General features: G+C 46.5%; 2 protein-coding genes across 4 annotated transcripts in view; one reads left to right on the top strand and one right to left on the bottom strand.

The window, feature by feature from the left end:
* Positions 1–7953, top strand: part of Col6a6 (collagen type VI alpha 6 chain) — a 142031-nt gene extending 134078 nt beyond the window's left edge. Inside the window, exon 37 of the mRNA XM_038321283.1 lies at positions 6152–7953. Within this exon, the coding sequence (XP_038177211.1) occupies positions 6152–6347 (196 nt within the window). The 3' untranslated portion in view covers positions 6348–7953. The remainder of the gene's footprint in view (positions 1–6151) is intronic.
* A 1300-nt stretch (positions 7954–9253) lies between these two features.
* The window catches only part of Pik3r4 (phosphoinositide-3-kinase regulatory subunit 4), a 54419-nt gene continuing 46901 nt past the window's right edge, over positions 9254–16771 (bottom strand). For all 3 annotated transcript variants that reach the window (XM_038321286.2, XM_038321285.2, XM_038321287.2), the window contains 5 exons: positions 14698–14829; positions 11863–11963; positions 10796–10884; positions 10462–10570; positions 9254–9785 (listed from right to left, as the gene is read on the bottom strand). In XM_038321286.2, the coding sequence (XP_038177214.1) occupies positions 9615–9785; positions 10462–10570; positions 10796–10884; positions 11863–11963; positions 14698–14829 (602 nt within the window). In that variant the 3' untranslated portion in view covers positions 9254–9614. The remainder of the gene's footprint in view (positions 9786–10461; positions 10571–10795; positions 10885–11862; positions 11964–14697; positions 14830–16771) is intronic.

The following is a 16771-nucleotide window of genomic DNA, read 5'->3' as shown; positions in this document are numbered from 1 at the left end:
GCTCAGGCTCCCCTACAGCAGTAAGAGAACCAGGGGAACTGTCCAGCATCAAATACTTCCTGAAGTCCAGCCTGAAGCAACCTATGAAGTCAATCCAAGAAGAGTAGGGCTCCCCCTACTGCAAGTGCCCAGAACTGAGGAAGAGGGATCGGCTATGACTGTCATGAGTGAGTCTACTGACTTTGGTGCGGAGGAGGAAACCTTATGGCTGGGGTAAGGGGCTGAGGAAGGAGTGGCAGGTGTGAAAGCAGCCTCAAGGAATTCTGGGGGGTCTGTGCATGTAGGCGTTCTCTGCAACTGCTCTTAGTTTTGAAATGGGGTTTTCTAAGTGATGGAAAGATGAAGGAAGCCCTCGCTCGGGACTTAGCCTGTGCTCACTTGAAATCTCCCTACTGCTGCCTTCCCTGGACCAGCCACTGTGGCATCTTCTGGTTTGCTCGGCCTTTCTTCCCCGCTCTCTTCATCGGAGGCTTGTGGCCAGGCACTCTGTACCGGGAACCAGTTTGAGCTGGTGACATCCTGCATTTGTCTTTGTTCCTCTCCCCTCGGTATTCCTGGCAAGAACATGGTGATATTCTCAGGCACTGTGTATCCAGGGGCTAGGATAGCTGAGGAAAGGGGCTCGGTTTCTGGCCATCTGTCTAGAGGATGGCAGGCCAAGATGTGGGATGGGGTCACCAGAAGGGTTGTGCTTCCTCGTGCCAGAGCTCAGTGTTAAATGACAAATGAAAAATTGCCACGGGCAGGGAGAGGGGACATCCATAGAAGAAGAAAAGGCTTTTATTCTGCCTTTTGACTCGGGATTGAATTTTTGTTCTTCACTGGGCTTCACAAATATGTAGCCAGCTCAGACCACAAAGGCAGGTGTCAGAGCCAACCTACTATACACTCAAGAGGCAATTCTAGAAACTGCTTTGTTGGAAGAGCAAGATGAGTGGGGAGAAGAGGATCCACAGGGCTTTTGGACAGGTAATTTCTCCTTCTCCAGTGTCCTAGATACGTAAGAGGCTCAGCTTCTCTTCTGAATCTAAAATAGTCAAGTGGCTGGGGCATCAAGGAATTGGGATGTGAAATTTATACCAGTGTCTGTGAACTCCCTGATGGTGTAATCACCTGGAACTCCTCAGGCCTTCTCTAAATAACCAAAAATTGTGATGAAAGCAGTCACACAGGTGCTTCTGGAGCTCCCTGCCTCGGCCTTTCCAGAGGAGGGAGGCAGAAAGAAACACAGGATTGAGGAGGATAGAATGCCTGGGAGGCACAAGGTGCAGCCAGCCGGATGCCCTGAGAGGGACCCGCACTGGAGATGCCCGCGATCCTGAGAGGGACCTGCACTGGAGATGCCTGCCATCCTGAGAGAGACCCACACTAGAGATACCCGCCATCCTGAGGGTGACCCACACTGGAGATAGCCGCCATCCTGAGGGTGACCTGCACTGGAGAAGACCTGCCATCCTGAGAGGACCCGCACTGGAACCGTTAGATCAGCCTGCAGCAGAGGTTTTGGGGAAAGACACGCAGAAGAGGTTCCCTAGCAGATGGAGAAGGGCCACCAGCAACCATGCAGACAGATGGCCAGAGGGCGAGACTGCAGGACGCTTTGTGTAAGCACTTAGCTCTGCTCCAAGATAGTAAAAGACACAAAGCCACCTACATACTGTGCCAGACTCCCAAACAGGGGCAAGCAGAGCCTGGAGGGGTGGATAGTAAAAATGGACAGCCACCATTGCCGTATGAACGGCACATCTGCTACAAGTTTGCCTTCCAAAGTGCACGAAATATTACCATCAAAAGAGAGTTCCAAATAGAAGCAGCCCTATCTGCGTCATTCAGCTCGGTGCCTCCAGTCATGAAGTATAGCACGGCTGCCTCCTGATTATCTGCACAGATGGGGATCTGTGACCACAAAGAACGGAGACCTACAGTTAGTCCCCCTGTCCCCCATTTTTATCTAGAACATGCCACATCTCACTTTCTACAAGCTTTACTGGGACTCAAGTTGAAAAATGGAATAATTTCATCCTTATTTCTGCCCAGAATGCCTGCGGTTGGAGTTACCAATCAGCAAAGAATTCCCTTCAACAATACATAACAGGAAAAACAGAAACAACACTCTAGGTAGTCAAGTGATCCTTATCAAATGCTTTAGCAAATACAGAAGCCCATCTATAACAGTAGAAAAAGGAGACTCGAAGAGACAGCATGGGCTCAGTACATAAACACTAGCCTTATAAACACTGAGGGTCTGAGTTTGAATCTCCAGAACCCACATGAGGGACAGGTGCAACGGGACCTGGACGCCCATAGGCCACTTACTACCAGTCAGTGAGAGACCTTGTCTCAAACAGAAGGTAGACGCTGTCTGGGGACCAATTCCAGAGGGTGTCCTCTGACCTCCACATGTGCATCCATGGGTGCACATACACACGCAGGAACACACATATAAATCATTCATATGTGCATCCATGGGTGCACATACACACACAGGGACACATATAAATCCGCATGTGCATCCATGGGTGCACATACACACACAGGAACACACATATAAATCCACATGTATATCCATGGGTGCACATACACATGCAGGAACACACATATAAATCAAGCAACATAAAAGCTTTTAATGTGTTTGACCATTTTGAGAAAAAGGTACCAGTGTCGGGCTTAAAAGTATTGCCAATCTAATGATTTTTTTAAAAGATTTTTAATTATATGCACGTATCTCTGGTGGTGAGTATGTGCACATGAGTGTGGGTGCCCTCAGGGGTCAAAGGCATTGGAGACGGAGTAAGACAGGTGAGCTGCCCTACAAGGGTGCATGGAAACAAACTCTTTAGCTGTAGTTTCTTTAACAAAGCCAAGAAAGATGATGTAATAAAGGAGGGGCAAGGGGAAGGAGAATGACATACACATAGATAATAAGCTTTGAGAGAACAGTGCACTTGAGACTCAAAAGAAATCCCTTACAGGGAGGGAGTCACTCTTCCTTAGGGAAGTGGCCACTGGATGGTGGGGTGCACAGGTCCCATGCAGAGATGGCTGCATACCCATGTGCATATATGCGGCACTATTTGGGCTCAGGATTATTAATAAAAAAGGACATTAAGTTGAACAAAATGGGATGGGGCACTAGAGGAAATTGGAGGGTAGTGGTGGCTGAATATGATAAATGCATTATGTAAATACATGGAAATTTTAAGTCTGTCATTCACAAGTACTTCATCTACATGAGGCGCTTCACGCCTCCAACTCCTTCCAAATCCTCCCTCCCAAATCCACGACTTCTTGTTACACAAATAAACACACTGTATGTACACATGCACACACACATAAGCAACCTCTGGGTCCACTTAACATTGGCCATATGGACATGTGCAAGGTTGATCACTTAAGATTGGACAACCTATGTGGGAGCTTGTCCCTGGAGGAAGCTGTTTCTCCTGCTCTCAGAAGTCATCGGCCTAAGGACGGGAACTTGTGTAGTTTGCCCATGCATGTGGACATTCAACTGTTGTCAGCATGCCGGACTTGGTCCTGCAAGCACACCATTGAGACATCATGGGTGCATTTCCACTGCCATGTCTAGGGGACACTATGTAGGAGCAGGCACCCTGGTCCTCCAGCTCTTAACATCTCCCCACCCTCTCTTTCATGATGTTCCCTGAGAGGTACAGGGATTGCATTGCAGATGGATCTGCTGGGGTTGGGTACCCCGCTGACTTATTCTCTGTACTTGAAGCATTGTGGATCTTTATAGCAGTCTCTGCTGCAGAAAGCAGCTTCTTTGGTGAGGCTGAGCGATATGCTTGCTCTTCTATCAGCATAAAGATAAAACATTTAGGTTAGAAATTGTATTAGTTTAAGGAAATTTCAGCAGAACATTCTCCTCTGGAATCTATGACCTCTCCAGCCATGGGTAGGTGGCCTGGTCTACAGTAATAGGTATGAATTCTCTCCCATTGAGCAGGCCTTAAGTTCAGTTAGATAGCTGTTGGCCATCCAACAAAGGGGGCCATTACTGCACCATCCGGGATATCTTGCTCAGATATCCCAGTCACTGTGGCTCACAGGCAGTGGGTAGGACTAACAACTGCTCCTCTCTCTCAGCAGCTTGCATAGCACCTTTTACTACTGAGAGCTGCTCTTCAGGAAGGCTGCTTCCAAATCAGTTCCAGCCAAATTCCTCCAAGTCCCGTGTCCAAAGTGCATGGCATCTCGGCAACAGGCTCTTAACTTCAGTTTCCATAGGCAACCAAGAACATCGGCAATAGCTCAGATTGTTAGGGAAACTTGTATTCTCCTGACCAACAGCTCGAAGGGGGGCTTCCTAAGCCTGGAACTGTGTTTTTTGCTAGATGGGGTATAGCTCTTGGGGATAGCACCATTACCCCATGTTGTAAGCCCGTTAAAATATTGACACACAAAATGTTTATGTACATATATATATGTACACTTATGAAATGTCCCTGTATGTTGTTTCAAAACTCTTTTAGTGTTCTCTCTCCTTCTTCCCCCCTCGTATTATCACAGTTAAAGTTCACCCCCCATTTCCCCATTCCCCCCTTCACAGCACCTGTCTCCAACTATCCTCCTCTTCAGAGCTATTTAAAAAAAAGAATTCCTCTTCCACGATCAATAATCATGTTCAATGCATAGAGATAATTGTGACTTGGGAAAATCCAATTTGTAATATTTAGTGTGGATATGGGCAGGTGTGAGGAGACTGTGCAGGTGCTAATGCTGAGCCATGGCTGTTGTTCTACGCCTGGATGCTCGGTCAACTTTGTATGTCCCCGGAAGCATAGATGGGAAGGACTGAGGGACGCTGTGAGCTGCGTTCTGAAGCTCAGGCAGAGCTAGTCTGTGGGTGGCATGGTCTTCGTTGTTTTGTTTCTGCCACCTCTTTCTAGACGAAAGGAAAAGGCGTGTGAGGTGAGTGGAGGGCAGGGTGTGCGTGCGCTCGAGAAACGGAAAATTCACATCTTCCCCGTATGTTCCCGCTGTGCTCATTCTCTGCACACTGGTGTTGGTGAGAGGCTGGGTACATCTCACAGGTAGCGTGGTGGCCGTAAAGCAGACCAGAATGGATTCCACAGCTCTGTTCTTGACTTCTCCTGACCACAATTTTAAGAATTTTGAGTTTGCAATAATGTCTTAAGTAAAAGTCTAATTCAGCGTGCGTTCACCCTGACCTTAGACTTAGAGATGGTGGGGTACAGCTGCGGCTCTGCCACTGTCACCTCTTTATACATTCTCTTTGTCTGTACCCAAATGAGAACCATGGCAACGAGACTTGAGGACAGCAGCTATGGCTTCAGCTGCTTCTTGTTGGGGGTACTCCTAACCCAGGACTTGTTATGCACCACCCAAACAGTTCTATTGCCATCTGGGTCGTCCATAACACACGTACCTGCCTTCTGCGGGGCAGATGGTGGGCATCTGGGTGTACAGCTGGGCAGGTGGGAGGGAGAGTGGCATCCACGCAGCCCGACACTAGACAAACACTGAGGATGACTATGGGAGGTGGAGCTGTCCCCTGGAACTTACGCTGGGTAGTAGAAGTGTGGACTGCAGGTCACAAAGCTGTCTATAAGCCATGGAAGACTCTGACCATGCTAAGAGTTATGAGGAAGATAAGTGTCTGCTGAGAGATGGGGAGGGCGAGAGGAACTGGGAAATTCATAGGTGAGGCACGGTCCGAACCCAAGTGTCAGTAATTAGCAAGCCCAACCGCGCAGAAATTCAGACGGACTGTGCTCCACGAAGAAGAAATTCTGACGCTGAAATTACACTTCTGCGTACTTTAAGACGTTAAGTTTGTTAGTTTCTGATAGGCCAGTGGTTCTCAACCTGTGGGTTGTGACCCCCTTGAGGTCACATATCAGATATCCTGCATATCAAACATTTACATTACGATTCATAACAGCAGCAAAATTACAGTTGTGAAGCAGCAATGGAATTGGTTGGGGCACCAGAGCAAGAGGAACTGTATTAAAGGGTTGCAGCATTGGGTAGGCAGAGAAGCACTACGGTAGACCAATGTAAATCTCTACTGGTTTTTTGAAGTTACCCTGGAGGGGGTGCAGTGAGGAAGAAAGGTAAATGGGGAGCCGGGAGGCCTTGCCTCACAATGTTCTCTTCTGTGCAGCTATGTCTCAGAACCACAGAAAGCTATCCTCAAAGAGCACGCGTCAGAGGCAGCAAAGCTCTTTCAAGATAAAAAACGCCTTTCAAGTGCACTGAGACGGGGCCGAGATGCTATTTCGAGTCTTTCCAGAAGCAGATTCTATACCTTTAAACACGGGAAAGGGGTGACCAAAGCTACGTTTGCACATGGCAAATGAAGTGATCGAACAGCCTTGGGGATTTAGCCATGGTCTGACTCTGAACCAAACCTACTCCTGAACTCTGAGGTGCTTAACCGGCTGCACACCAGCATCTGCATGGCTGCTCTGGAGGAAGAACAAGCCCGTGGCTGGAGATGATCAGGTACCTCGACCCCTGCGCTCACGGGTATTAAGGTGAATCTTGTAGGTTTACTTGACGACTCCTGACAGACAATCCCAGCACTCTGAGAATGATAGTTGGAACTATTACCATTAGGAGATGGAACAATGAAAGATGTGTTTTGAAACGTTGAATGGAGACCTAGTTTTGAAACTGATTTTTTAGCAATGTATGTATGTAAACTTTAAATTGCAACCCTCTGCTATTTTCCAAGCTGCCCCTTTAATGTTCATCTGTTTTCTCAGACATTTAATGTCGTGGAGAAACTGATGCTGTTTGTATGTCCTGGTTTTGGAAATCTCACCTTCCTGACTTCCATTTCAGCACTGTCTTGGCAGACTGGCTGGCCTGGGGCAGGCTAGAGTTGTCTGCCTGGTCTGGTAAGAAGCAGAGAGTGACTCTCTCCAGCTCTCGCTCTTCCTAAACTCTGAGAAACTCACCAGTTCTCCGGGAACCCCAGTCACACTCCTGGGCTCGGTATTCTGTTCGGGACTTCCTGGCAAGCTGTCTCAGTGGATCTCTGCTAAGGTCATTTATTGACTTTTACTAGTCCATTTGTTCCCCAGACAGGAAGACCGACAATACACAGTGCCATGATTTGAGCTCTGAGTTGCTTTACCCACTGGGTAGAGAGCATCTGAGCCACAGTGAGCAGCACCAAGCAGGATGGCAGAGCTCGGAATGGCACTTAAAAGGCACTGAGCTTGGGGTGTAAGAAAACCCCTGAAACTTGAACAAACGCCAGAGGCTAGAGTAAGTCAGCAGGAAGTCTTAGAGTCCAGCCTCTCAAGTATTCCATCATGGCTTTGTCTTCCATCCCCACCCACTCCTTTATTCTTAGGATGAGGGTATTTTCAACAACTAAACATCAGAGCGGCACTATGCTGAGGCCCACTGTTCAAACCTCACCTAGGTTCACAGCTGGCTCTCCAGCTAGCAGTGATGGCGCCACCAGGCAGAATGTCGGTCTTCAGAGAGGAAGCTGTGTGTGGATGTGTGGGAAGTAGTTACTTCACCAGAGGTCAGCAGAGTGTGTTCAGATTTCTTTCAGTACCTCTGTTCAGGGAATCTGGAAGCATGAACCATGGGCAGTACTTTTTCCTTTAGAACGCTTTGTGCCGCCACTCCCGGGCAACTGCATGCGTTCAGCTCCCAGAACTTCCTGAGGAGCACGAGGCCTGGGAGTGACAGCCAGTCTGTACTCAGGTGCACGTCGGCTTCATGTATCCTAAAGGTGCTTAGAGGTTCAGGAAGATTCTGTGTCATCAAGGGAAATTGCTGAGCAATATTTAAGAGGGCTTTTAAAAGCAGGGGCTTTTCTAAGTAACTTTGGTTGAACAGATACTTATTGTTGGAGATACTTTGAAAATGTATATTTTTTCTGTGTTGGTAAGTATATATAGTACATTTAAAAATTACTTGGTGATTAAAATTATTTTAGCATTTTGGGCCATATTTTTAATCCTTAGCAGATTAAAGGTCTGAAGACTGCTACAAATCATTCATTTTTTTTTTTTTCAAAAGCCAGCCCCTGGCATTAGAGATGGGTTGGCAGTTAAGGGGCTGTTCAGTCCAAGAGCTGGAGTTGAGTTCCCAGCCCTCCAACTGGGTGGCTCACAGCTGCCTGTAACTCTTGCTCCAGGAGATCAGATGCCCTCGTCTGGACTCCCAGGGCACCATACATAGACAGGTACAGACAAAATTAAAACTTTTAAGACCTCAAATTCCTAGATTTATGACTTCTGTCTCCAAGAAGTAGAAATAGAAATGGGAAAAAAACTAAGCTGACTAAATGTAGTAAGGCTGAACTTAAGTCGAGAAACACAGTCAGCATCAATGGTGCAGTTGGCTTCAAAATACCTATAACTGACCGCAGTGGGTCTGCTGCCCATTATCGCGGCGTCAGAACCACTTCAGGGAAATACTTCTTTCAAAGAGGGGGACTTGTGGGACGCGTGTGGGAGCGATGGAGAGTAGACGGAGGATGAGGCCAGGTCTCTGCCAAACACTCCGTTATCCATGCCTGAGGCCCATGCACCATGGGACACTTACACATCAACCCCCCGCCCCCCGCCCCCCACACGACTCTCTGGTCTTAGCACACAAGATGTACAACTGAGCAGTGACCATGCCAAGCTCCCAAAGTCTACAACTCCAGTCAGAGCCAACACTGCCAACTTTGACCTTCGGAATGACTGGCATCTCCTCACACCTCTGCAGGCTAAGCCATCCAGAAACAGGACATGCCAACTGTCAGGAACCAACCAGGTCTGTATAGAACAAGAGGGTTATGAAAATGTGCACAGTATTTATCTACTCAGCTGCGTTTATCCTCAGCAAACTCATTTCAAATTAGAATATTCTGAACACCATAAGCCCTTTTTAAGGTGAAGAGAATTGAGTAGGCTTCCAAAGTTTTATCTGACTGGAAAAGCAGCTATGGACCTTAGAAAGTCTGGCATGTTTTTAACTGGAGCATTCTCTTTTTTGTGCATTAAGTAAGTAATTTCCATTGGAAAGCGCAAGCTGATGGGATTTTGGTAGAGCCTATAACAATGATGGTCAGGCAGGGCCACACTGCTCTCGAGCTGATGCACAGGAACTCAACGCAGGGCTGCTGTCCACTACAACTGTAGGAGAGGAGCAGAGTCCTGTCCTGCTTCCTGGCCACAGCCCCAGTCATAGTTCACCCCTGCTGCTGTTTACTACTGTACTGTTGCCCCAAACTCACCCCAACTCTCAGAATGCTTGAATAGATTTACTTGCAGTTTGAATAGCATTTATAATAACAAAAGTATGTTTATATAATAGCTTACAATCATTTTCCATACAAAATAAACTGACATCATATTCATCTTCATTTTTTACATTCCTCACTTGTTCCATATGCAGTGAGAACTCCCAGACTAGACTGTGCTATCTGGCCAACTCTTCAGAGATGCACATGAATAAGTGTGCTACGTCATCCTTACCTACTGTGGCTGAGATTTGTTTAGCCATAAAACAGTAATCCAGACACTTCAAAAACCATGTTCTCCAGAAATCCTTTTCTTGAATTATGGTACATTTATAATTTTTACAACATTTTATACAAGTCCGCAGGATTATTTCCACACCTTCACAATCCCGTCTCTAGAAGCAGTCACGATGAAGCCCTGAGTTGTCTGGAAGGTGGCAATATCTGTGATGATGTCATGATGTCCCACGGGAAGAGACTCTGGGCCCCTTCGAGGGGTGTCATCACTTGGTCCTACCTTCTGCTTATTCTGAATTTCCTGTTAGAAATCCAAAGTCAAAACAAAGGCTTGAAGTTAAACTTGTGCACATTCTACCTCCTGACATATTCCTGTGGTTAGGAAGTTAACACCTGTTTAAAAAACCCAAAGTGACCTTCGAGGTCCCCAGTTATTAGATTGTATAAGTAGCCACTATAAATGGGTCAGCAAAGTCTGTGTGCACATTAACATGGAATTGATATTCTGGCTTTTTAAACACTTATGGAATGCCTACTCTGGCCAGCATATAATATATATCTCATATTATCTAGGTCAATAACACGTGCTTTGGGGGGAGGGGTCAATGGCCATGCTGGGGGTCTCAGTTTCCTGTTCATTAACTATGTACTCTGGGACAAAAGCTAACCTTCTTAGTAACCTGTTACTAACCTTCTCGCTTGTAAAGGAAAGCAGTATTTCTTAATGTATTTCCTAGTCCTTTTTATACTGTGATAAAAATTCATCTTTAAACTTGACAAGGTGAGGGAGGTGCGATGGTGTCCACGTACAACAACCCCATCACTCAGGACGGAGAAGCAAGAACAGTGATCAGCTGCGGGGCCAGACCCTGGCTCCTGGCCCATTCTTCCCACCACAGAAAGAAAAAGACATTCAACTATCAATCCTGGCCAAAGCCATCTTTGGGCCCACAGAGTTAGAAGAAACTAAGTCCCACCTGGACGACTTCTGTGCCTTCTATTATCTTCTTGTAGTAGGACACAGACGGAGGACTCGCGCTTCCCGCTACAACATAGGACCTCTCTGGGGAAACCAAGTCCCAGAACCTAGGGGAGAAGAAATAAACGGTGCTAAGAGCTGCACTTAATATTACTGGCTTACACAAAAACAATGTATCAGGAAAAGATTTGGCTAGACTCAGTAGCATGGCTTTAACAGCTGCCTGGCGAGGTCCTGACGAGTTTAACATGGCACTGCCAACACCAGGACCTCTTTTATGAACCAAGCATCCTTTCATGTTTAAACCTGAAGCAGTCTTTGAGACACGGCACCTTATTTTCATGTCTGAGCCAGCTGTCAACAGGATAGGATTTCCATCTGCAGGACTGCAGTAGATTCCATGGACGCTATGAGGGGAAGGCTTGAAAGGAAGAAACACGAGGTCAAATAAAACATCAGCATATTCCATAAATGACAAAGTCATCTTTAGTAGAAGTGAATTAACTGTCAATAGCTGTACAGGCAGCTCAAACCTCAAGACATGTGACCTGTGTAAATAAATGGTCTCTCATCCTTTTCTCCTGGGGGAACTTCTGGCCCTAACTGCTTTGAAGGGCTGCAGGTGTAGCTCAGGGTAGAGATTCACATAGCAGTGCAAGGCCCTGTGTCCAATCTCCACTGTCCACTCCAAAAGAACCCCAGGCTGAGCACAGAGGTGTGCACCAGTAGTTCCAGTGCTCTGGGAGGAAGAGGCCAGAGAATCACCAGCTCAAGGCCAGCCTGGGCTACACACTCAGACCCTGTCAGATGGTAACTTCAGAACACTTTCCAAAAGGCCTAAGTAAGCGGGGATCAAACCTTCCTACATTTAGCTAACCTGTCAAGACACTCCTGGCAATAAGACCAAGAGCCAAATCTATCCCAAGAACCACTCCTACAAGGTACAGATGCTCAGTCTGTGTTGGGGATCTAGCCCAAGGCTATTTCTAATATAGAAAACTGGCTGTTCACCTTTATGGCCTGACCAGGAGCTACAGATCACTGCCACACTCAGAATCACAAGAGGACCAGAGCACAGGCCACTAGCCTGGGAGAAGATCAAAATTCAAAGCTTATACTAGTGAATGCATAGCTCTTTTACACCACCACGTAGAGAGAAACCCTAAGCCAGGGGAGCCTCTGCATTCTCCAGTAAATAGGCTTTGCTTGATCTGTATCTACAGGAGCTCCAATGGAGCAGACCCAAGCTAAAAGAATTAGAAAACAGGCACAACGGGCACATGGTAGTTCGTGTTATTAAAAACACAAATTAGATATAACTATAAAATTCATGAAAGCGTGCTGGCTAAAACGCCTAAAGATGCTTAGGATGGAGGTGCAGTAAACCCTGGTGACAAACCTGTAATTCAGACAGTGGCGGCGCGCTGCTGGCCCAGAGCGTCAGTCTCCTGTCACCGGTCTCCATGTCCCACATGGAGACTTCATTGTTGCCCTGAACAGCTGAGAGACAAAGACAAGAAGAACTGTTATCACATCCGGGCACCAAATGCAACGCAGGCTGCACCTATTACCACTTGCTTTCATCCTGCAAAATCCTAAAATTCTTAAAATAACAGCACAACTTCTCAGACTGGATGAGTGAGAAAACTGTTCTTGAAGCTACGAGTAAATACAGACTGTATTCCAGCCAAGTCGTGAAGAGACTACAGAGTGGAAAGGCAAAAAAGAAAAAGTGGAAACATAGGTTTCCCTCAAGAATCTACAGTATAAACGGAGAAAGGAAAAGAAAAGACACATGGGCTGAGGTAAAACATCCTACCCAGACCCAAAAAAGCTGGACAGATGGAACAGCAGGTGGCCCATCTCAGGCAGAATGAACCGAGCAGGCAAAAGTTCACGGAGTTTTGATCTAACTGAAGGGCATGTGTGACAGGGATAGATGCGGCTAGAAAAGTAGAAACCATGGCCAGACGGAGAATCTGTCCCTTAGGTACTGTGCTGGAGGGAGTGACAATATACCAGGATGCATCCTGTCCTGTCACTGAGGGGAAGATGGCCAACAGAGCAGGGAATCTGCTATTGCAGGGAGCTTCCTCTCTTGTGGGAATACTAATGAAGCAGGAGGGATGGAGGAGGGAATCAGTTAGGCTAGAACAAACGAAGGGGATGACGGGAGCGAGCACAGGGTGAGTGTGCACTGCACTCTCTCTCTGAGGTCTGGCCTGTATGAATCACACACTAGGCTCCTGTTCCATCTGGCTTCTAGATGGGCTTGACCTGTAGCAACCTGAAGAGAAAAAGGCTACCAAATAGCTTCAGGTCCTACTCCAGAGAACCTGTAAATGTTGCCTTAAATGACAGTGATTTCAAAGATGTAACTAAGGCTTGAAAGGGGTGAATTACTCAGGATTATTCAGTGGGCCCTAAATACACTTGTAAGCATGTCTGTAAGAGGGAGGCAGACTCATGATCAACACTAATTAGTCTATTAGTGCTTTGTTTCCCCTCTGAAGAGGGGACATTAGCCAAACCACACAGGAAGAGCAAGCGGTGGAATCTCCAATGTGGCCTGACAGTACACTGACTCCGCCCACAGAACGCTCACAGCTCAGACTTCTAACTTCAATCCATTGTTAATTTCAGCACGTATGAGGAGCACTAACAGGAGACGACAAAGGTGGGTCAGCCTGATGGGCAGATGGCTCGGAGGGTCAAAGTGCTTGCTACACAGCTTCATGGCCCAAGTAAAGCGCCAGAAGCAGTGGTACACATCTGTAATCCCAGCATTCTGGAGGCCAGATGGGCTAGCCTAGAGAATGTTACTCAGCAACAGAAACAGAGGGGGCCTGCCTCGAAAACAAGCAGGAGAGAAGGGACTGGAAATTTTTCCCTGACCTCCACACGTGCTCGGGAGCTGCTCATGCTCCCCTCTACTCCCCCACCCCCCCCCACACACACAAGTAAATCACTGCTCCTCTTAAGGTGGCCTTTCTAGTCCACATCTTTGTAAACTCCAGTAACCAGATCCCCACAGGACCTCCGGCTTCTCTACCCACACCTGTGTACAGGAGCCTTTGGAAAGAAGCCCGCCTTGTTAGGATCCTAACTAGATGGAAATGCCCATATAAAGCGTTTGAACCATGGTAGAGTTTGGCTGTTTAGTGGTGTATTTGTCTATTTGTTTCTATGACCTGAGCAAAATGATTCCGGGTTCATTTTGGCTCACCAATAGTCCCACCATGGCAAGGAGGGGGACAGTGGCAGAATGGAGCAGCTCATGTCATAGTGGCCAGGGAACAGCTGTGCTAGCTGGCGTTCTCCTTTCCCCACATTTATTCCAGAGTGTGTACCGTATATATAAGAACAAATGAGAAACCTAAAACTACCAGGAGCTACTGTCAAGCACAGGTGTGCTGCCCAGACTGATTTCACCTTAATTCTTTTTTTGAGAGAGGGTTTCTCTGTGTAACAGACCGGGCTGGCTCAGATTCACAGAGATCCACCTGCTTCTGCCTCCCAAGTGCTGAGATTAAAGCCATGTGCTATCATTTCCTGGCTTCACCTCAGTTCTTACAGGGTGTTTAAGCATACCTTACAGATAAGGAAAATTAATTTCAAAGATATATCTAAGCGAGGCTGGAGAAATGGCTCTACAATTAAGAGCACTGGCTGCTTTTCCAGAGACCCAGGTTTGATTCCTAGACTTACAACCTACCTCCAGTCCCTGGTGATATGACACCTTTTTCCAGCCTCCAAGGGCACTGCACACACATGGTGCACAGACAGGCATGCAGGCAACACACCCATACACATTAAAAGGACAGCTCAAGAGCCAGGAGGTGGCACATGCCTTTAATCCCAGCACCTGGGAGGCAGAGACAGGGGCCTTTGGGAACCCATTCCCTATGGCAGGATGCCTTGATGCAGGAAGCAGGAGTTTGGTCCTTCCTCAACTTGATACGCCAGGCTCTGTTGACTCCCCATGGAAGTCCTTACCTTTTCTGAGGAGTGGATGTAAAATAAATTAAAAATTAAGATGAGAGACGGTGGAAGAAAGGAGAATAGTGGTAGGAGTTGAAGACATCAGTTCTGACTTAAAAACAATGGTGGGTAGCTTCCATTTGAAAAGAATCAAGCACTTGGTTCATATGTGAACTAAAATCTCTAAGAGCAAGAGTCTCAGCAACAACACACAATGTGGTTTCCCAGTCCGAGTGTGAGCCCTGCATCTTACCTGCAATTACCCAGGACTGGTACAAGGGGTGCATGGAGAGGCGCCGGATGCGAGCTCTGGAGGGATGGCAGTGGCTGGAAATCGGCAACTGGAACCGCATGTCCCAACACGCCATGGTACCGCTGCTCGTGCCTCAAGTTTAAAAGGCACAAACCATTAAAATCTAAGCAAAGCACACAACACCACATTTACAACAATGGCAAACATGTTGCCTCTGGATGAATATATTTTTAGATTTCTGATCTATGTCTTGCTGGCTGGCCTGGAACTTGTTATATATTTTATTTTGCTATGTATTTTGAGGCTGGCTTCAAAGAGATAAACCGGCTCCTACTTCCCTAGTACCAGGATTAAAGGCATGCACAACCATACCCAAGCCTGGATAAGGTGTTTTAGAACTGCTCTGGTCAGTGAGATAAAGGCTTTGTTGCCAGGCCTGGTATCACAGGCCTACAACCTCAGCTACTCTGGAGGCTGAGGCCTGCCCGAGCTACAGAGAAAGTTCAAGACCAGCCTGAGCAACTTGGTGAAACCATGTTTCAAGAAAAAAACCTGAAAACAGGATTGTGGCTATAGCTCAGCAGGGCAGTGCTTGCCTAGTGTGCATAAGGCCCTGGAATCAACTCCCAGGACTGAAAAGAAGGGAAGAAATTAGGCTCTGCCCCCATGAAGCGGTTTCTCCAGTTTCAAACAGCAGCCATGGTTATCAAACAACAGCCATAAAGCGCTTATCATAATGCAATTACAGCGCAGTCTAATGAGCGTAAATTCAAAATGAATAATTCATTAAACACTGTCACTGTTATTAACTGCCAAAGGCACACACAGAACCAGAAGCAGTAAAGACGAAGCTGAATCTGGCAGTCTCCACTTCCACAAGAGATGGACAGAAGGACAGTGGGTCCCGCCATGTCTCTTTGCCACACTCCATGACAATGATGGAAACAGCCAGAGGTGGCATCAGTGCCTCCTCAGAGCTGCTCAGGCGCATACGACACCACTTTCCTCCGGGAACTTGCTAGCTATGTACTCTCTTATCTTCTGCCTGCTCTCAATGGTACCATCTTCCAAAGTTACATAAAATGAATACAGGAAAGGGTAGCTATTTAATGGTGACAGAGTGCAAGCTAAGGAATTCAGAACCTAAACTCAGGCACAGAACACCTTAACTTCTCTGGGTATGAGAGACAGAAGAAAACACGGTACTTTCAAGGAGCATATTCAAAGCAGCCTGCAAGGGAGAGGCCTGGGAACTCGTGTCAACTGGCAGAGTGCTTGCCTCGCATACGAAGTCCTGGCTTCACGCCCAGCACCACAAGAGTCAGATGTTGTGTTGCCCAGCACTTGGGAGATGGGGGCAGGAAGATCAGAAGTTCAAGGTCATTCTTAGGGATAAACCAGCCTGGATACATTAGGACCCTGTCTCAAATACAAAAGAAACACCACACCACACCACAGGAGAAATGTGACTTTTGAAAACAGAGGAAAAGGGGGAAGAAGGTGGTGAGAAACAGTGGAAAGGCCAAGTAATATAAGGTGCTTTAGAGGCATACAGAACTGTCACTATAATTACTGACATACAGAACTGTCACTATAATTAATGGCAATGCATAGTATTTTCCAATTACTGAAGGTTTTTAATAAATTTATCACAAAATATGTGCGGTGACAGATTTCCTTCCTAACTACCTGATTTAATCATTTATCAATATAAACATGTGTTGAAATATCACATTGTATCCCCTAGATACACAGCAGCTTTACTGCAATTAAAACTAGAAATTTAATTTTTTTTAAATCAGCAATCCTACTCATGGGTATATACCTTAGAAAAATTAAAGTTTTTTTTTACAAAAACCTACTTGCAAATTTACTCAAAAAAAGCCCCAAACTAGAAACAATTCAGTCATCCAATTGGAGCATAGGTGGTCAGCACTCAACTATTCATAAATAAAATGAAAAATAACTTAAAACTCCTCATACATGAAAACAATGGAGGAGCCTTACACACTTTATGTTTGGTGAAAAGAGATAACACACACATGGCATGATTCCACTCCTGTGACATTCTGAA

This window comes from Arvicola amphibius, chromosome 3 (genome assembly GCF_903992535.2).
Source record: "Arvicola amphibius chromosome 3, mArvAmp1.2, whole genome shotgun sequence".
Classification (NCBI taxonomy): Eukaryota; Metazoa; Chordata; class Mammalia; order Rodentia; family Cricetidae; genus Arvicola; species Arvicola amphibius.
This window is presented reverse-complemented; position numbering and strand designations above follow the sequence as displayed.